General features: G+C 29.2%; 1 protein-coding gene across 2 annotated transcripts in view; it reads right to left on the bottom strand.

Annotated features, from left to right (window-relative positions):
• Positions 1-4,069, bottom strand: part of LOC117180226 — a 6,235-nt gene extending 2,166 nt beyond the window's left edge. The window contains exons 1-5 of one of the 2 annotated variants that reach the window (XM_033372612.1): positions 3,957-4,069; positions 3,113-3,209; positions 2,781-2,854; positions 2,617-2,694; positions 2,368-2,525 (exon numbers count right to left, since the gene is read on the bottom strand). In XM_033372612.1, the coding sequence (XP_033228503.1) occupies positions 2,415-2,525; positions 2,617-2,694; positions 2,781-2,854; positions 3,113-3,194 (345 nt within the window). In that variant the 5' untranslated portion in view covers positions 3,195-3,209; positions 3,957-4,069 and the 3' untranslated portion in view covers positions 2,368-2,414. Of the gene's footprint in view, positions 1-2,047; positions 2,526-2,616; positions 2,695-2,780; positions 2,855-3,112; positions 3,210-3,956 lie in introns of those variants that run through there. The other variant, XM_033372611.1, reaches the window with a different exon arrangement.
• Positions 4,070-5,336: the final 1,267 nt, after the last annotated feature.

Here is a 5,336-nt window from a genome sequence, read left to right as displayed (position 1 = left end):
GTAGGGTAATGAAAATAACAGAAACAAAGATTTGGGAAGTCCAAAGTTGGTTTATGCCAGGAAGGTCATGTACGGATCAAATATTTAGCTTACGGCAAATAAAATAATTAAGTCAGCCCAGAAGGAGCGAAATTTAACTCCCTAATTAACTCGAAATTCCGCTCCAATGATGTCAGCTATATGACTCCATCAGCTAGAATCACGCAACTCACTCCCGGTTATATAGACGGAGCGACGATTAACACCATTGGAGTGCTATATCACTCCAAAAAATTTGGAGAGTTGGCCTTGATCTTATATAAATCGGAGAAATACAAACATAAACAGGCAGCTCCGCGTGAACGAATTCTTTTGGATTTGGACGCATGGCGCAACCCTATGCAACTAACGTGCTGAGATTGCGAATATTGAGCTGTTTATCAAGCTTGACTGAGAACATCCTCTCTTTCGGCCGCACAGAGTCTCAGAATTCACAGCCCAAAATTCTCTCTAAACAGTGGAAACAGGATGAGTTTTCAAGAAAATAAGAGAACAAATTTTTTTAAATAACATTATTGTAGGTGCCATATTTCTAACATTTTAAATAAAAAAAATATTATACTTTTAAACACAGCAGTGCATTTTTTAACCAAATAGTTGAGTTTTGTAGCTAGAGAGTCTATAACAAAAAGTCTTTGAAAATATATCTCTTCTAAACCCAAAAAGATGAATTGTCAACAAATAAGTTAATTCTGAAACAAGATAGATGCATTTTGAACAAAACAGTTAAACTTCCAATAAAAACAATTAATTTTCAAACAAACAAAAATTGCGTGTAAAATCGAGAGCTGAACTTTCAAGAAAAAAGAGACCCATTATCAATATAAAAAAATTATTTTTTGACTACATGGTTGAATTTTTAATAGACTAATATTAATCATTAACCAAGTGACCGAATTTTGAAGAAAAAAAGATTAAACATCTACCAAAAACAGTTTAATTGTCAACCAAGAATGATGGATTTGCCACCAAAAAAATGAATTTTTAATCAAAAGGGATAAGATTTCTATCCAAAAGAAAGAATGTTCATTCTGAGCCCAAAAAATAATATAAGACTTTTCAGATAAAAAGAATGGACTTTTGACCAAAAAGGTCAATTTTTAAGAAAATAGTTTAATTTTGAAAAAAGTAACTTAAAGTTTTTACCAAATAGTAGACTTTTTAACGAAAGGAAACAAATTTTGAACCAAAATTTTGATAAAATACTTTTATTCTATTTAAAAAAATTAACTTTCAACAAAAAAAGATGAATTTTCAACCAAGAAAGATGACTTTTTAACAAAATTGTTCAGTTTAAAAAAAAATAAAGAAAATTTTCACAAATAGTAGAATTTTAAACCAATAGAGATTAGTTATGAACTCGAAAGATAATAGTAAAATTTTCAAATAAAAATAATTAACTTTTAACCAAATACTATAAGTTTAAAGAAAATGGATGCATTTTAATAAAATAATTAGATTGTCAACCAAATAGTAGAATTTTTAACCATAAGAGATAATGTATAGAATTCCGGAAAATAAAACTAAGAATCCAACGATAAATTCTGAAACCAAAATATAATAGCAAACTTTTTAAGTAAAAAGACTTAACACTCAACCGAAAAAGATTCCATCTTCAGAAAATAATTTGATTTTGAACAAAATAATTAAATTTTGAACCAAATAGTAGAATTTTTTAACAAAATAGGCGAATTCTGGACCAAAAATATGATAGTAGATTTTTCAATTGAAAGTAAGTAATTTTTAAACTATAAAAGATGAATTTTCAATCCAAATAGACGAATTTTCTATCCAAAAAGACAAATGTTCAACAAAATAGTTTGATTTATAACAAATGAAGATGAATTCTGAAATAAAAATATGATAGACTTTTCAATTAAAAATAATTAACTTTCAACAAGGAAAAAAATGAGTTTTTAACCAAAAAATATCACTTTTCTGCTCAAAGATCAATTTTCAATCCATATGGGAAAGAAATCGGTTAAGATGGTTCGGGCATGTTGAGAGAATACCAAATGAACGACTAACGAAACAAGTGTATCAAGGTAAAGTAAATGGCAGCGTGCCTAGAGGTACACTCTAAATTTGAATCAGTCAAAAATGACTGATTGCCAGTCAATTTTGATTGATTCAAATAGTGCGGATTCGACGACTGCCAAATCAGTCAAAAATGCCTTTTTGAATCAGTCATTTTGACTGACTGACCCAGTCAGTCAATTTGACTGATTTATACAAATATGCTTCTATGAAATTATAAAAAAACTTCAGTGAATTCGCGTAACAAACATTCATGACATAATGCATTTTAAAAAGTATGTCAAACGCTACTAGTGGAGATCCATTGTCGGCTATTTCAATTTTGTGGCTGTCGGCAATTAAAAACATTTATCTCCAGCCTCCGATTGAAGACATAAGATGTAAGGCTGGATCCTGCCTTGAGTTGTTTTTGAAACTTGTTCAATGAACTCCTCGACGTTTATTTCGCTCTGAAAACAAACAAAAAAACGTTTCAATGATGTGAATAATTATAAATTTAAACTATATTTTCACTTTTGCATTTTAAAATGAAATTCCTACCTTAACAAATCGTATGAGATCTTTTTTGGGAATCTCAAAACCTGATGTTCTACTCAAAATAGTTTCCTCAACTCGGGCCTGTGTAAACAAAAAGTAAAAATAAATTTAAAATCATTTTTTAAACTGTAATACTTATAATCATTAATTAATGTTTAAATCTTTACCCTTTTGATTCCCTTTTTTGTGAAATTTGTCGTGGGCAACATCTCAGGAAAAACCAGTAGAGCCTTCAACTTATCTGAAAAATGTACCAAAATGTATTAAACGTATACAGTATGAGGGAAATTCTACTATAGGTAAATCAATCCTTAAGATCTACATCTTGTCTTTTGAAAAAAGCGAAATCTATTCAAGGCGCATAAGATAGAGAACATTTTTAAATTATATTACATTGCACTATTCAATTTATTACTCGCGAAAGATTTGTTGCAAATTAAACTAATTAAATTACTAGCAGTAACAAATTTCGTTCATCTTATTACTTTCGATGACTTACCTTTGATTTTATTTAAAGTGTGCTCACTGAAACCGTTGTTCTTCAAGAAATCACAAAGATTGTGGACGTCCAGTTCTTCCATACTGCTAAATCCAATCTGCGGACCAGATAAAATTAATATTGCAATGCATATAAAAACGTAAAACATATTTATTTATTATACGCTGGACTATAAAGCTTAAAATTAGTGGAATATTTGAAGAAAATTATTATAGTGATATTTTGCTATAAATTTCAAGTTTATTGGAAAAAGATAAAAACACCTTACAAACTGATAGCATGAGAGTTAACTAATTTTTGTCATCAATACATTTGGTAGAAAAAAATTAACTTATTGAAGTTATATGAATGTTTATCTAAAATAACTACTTTAATATTGTTACAAATTTTAATTTCAAATTTAACGTTCAATCTCTTGTCTCTTCATATTTGAATTGTTCAAAATAATGCAATTTTCAATTGATGTTTTTTTAAGCTAAATACATTCCAAATAAAAGAAGATAAAATTGCAATAGTGTCACGTTAATCAAATTCGAAAGTATTCATGGACCAAATGCACTTCAAATCAGTATATCAATATATATTGTTTTTAGAGGACGTAGTTATGCGTATTTTAATTCTGCCCGGTAATAAACGTTGAATTCAAAAAATCTGAAAATATTAATTTTTCTCCTTTCAACGCTTATTACCGGGTGTGCTTTGTTTTTCAAAAATATAGAATTTTTTCGCTAAACTTCTATATCGTATTAAGTCAGATATTTAGAAGAATATTGTGAAATATGAAAACAGCAAAATTGCTAACAATAAAATTTTATGTTTTAAGTAACGAAAAATTGATGCTTACCTTTTTTTTATAATTATTGGCACCGCAAAATACTCTAAAACCACAAAAACAGTATAATCACAAAAAATGTCAATTCCACTATAAATTTTTACTTTGCAGAACGCACAGAACTTCACACTTTGAAGATGAAATTCAAACTGAAACGATTTGGATTCGTACGTTCTCTAATGAGCCATGAACAGCTTGCCACCACTGAGACACTGTAGTGAAAATTATTATATTAACTGAAAATCGGCAAGTTACAAAAATATTAAAATTCTTAGGAAAACTACAACTCCCCAGCCCCCTGTATTTGGGGTTTTATGTTTATTAACAAACTTATTAACGGCTCACTTTGCTAATTTTTTCGATTATAATTATTATAATTATGTAATATGATAAATATATACAAAATTTATAAAGTATCTAAATTATTATTTATATTAATTATTTATTAAAAATTAATGAAGAAATAATTATTTATCATTAATGTTAATTAAAAATTAAATGATTAATAACTATTTCAAAAGTGTATTATTCACGCAATATCTAAAACAAATTTCTAATGATTTTCGTATAGTAAACACCACTCTTTACTTTCTTCTAACATAAAATGACTGATTTACTTGTCACTTAGAAAATGACTGAAAAATCAGTCACTATTATTGACTGAGAATCAGTCATTTTGAGTGGCTGATTCAATCAGTCACCAATATTGACTGATTCATCAGTCAAAATGACTGTTTTGCCAGTCAAAATGACTGATTTACCTGTAAAAACTTGCTTGATTGATTCAATCAGTCAAGTTTTTACTGATTTAAATTTAGAGTGATAGACCGCGGAAAGAATGGTTAGAATGTGTGAATGAGACCCTAGTTAGAAGAGACATAAGAAGTCACAGAAACACGAGAGCCTGCATGAAAAAATGCATGGACATAAAAGAAGCTAGAGAGGCATGCCTTGGGGTGATTGCTAAAGAGATTGATCAGCAACCTGGGTAGAAGCAGTGTTGCGGAACGAACGTGTTATTTAAATAAATATCACGAGAATTCTGGATCAATCTAAACATTTTATATCCCTTCCTCACATTACTCCCTTCCCATCGAGTAAGTCACGCCTTCCCCGAAAGGGAAATGGCTTATTGATGTAATAATAATAAGTAAAAATATAATACACTTTTCAATTAAAAATAATGAATTTTCAACTAAAAATAGTTGGATTTTCTCACAGCAAAATGTCAATCCACAAAAGTGCCTCCAATTCAGCGTGGTTTTGAGTTGCAACAATTCTGATACAGCACAAAAACAAATTGCAACATTACTTGTGGAATTCCACAAGCAAAGGGAATATTTTGTCGATCATAGTTTAGAAGATATTCGCATTGTTATAATCCAGGATCTG

The sequence above is a fragment of the Belonocnema kinseyi genome, chromosome 9, assembly GCF_010883055.1.
Source record: "Belonocnema kinseyi isolate 2016_QV_RU_SX_M_011 chromosome 9, B_treatae_v1, whole genome shotgun sequence".
NCBI lineage: Eukaryota > Metazoa > Arthropoda > Insecta > Hymenoptera > Cynipidae > Belonocnema > Belonocnema kinseyi.
The sequence above is the reverse complement of the archived record's forward strand: the minus strand, read 5'-3'. Positions and strand labels throughout refer to the sequence as shown.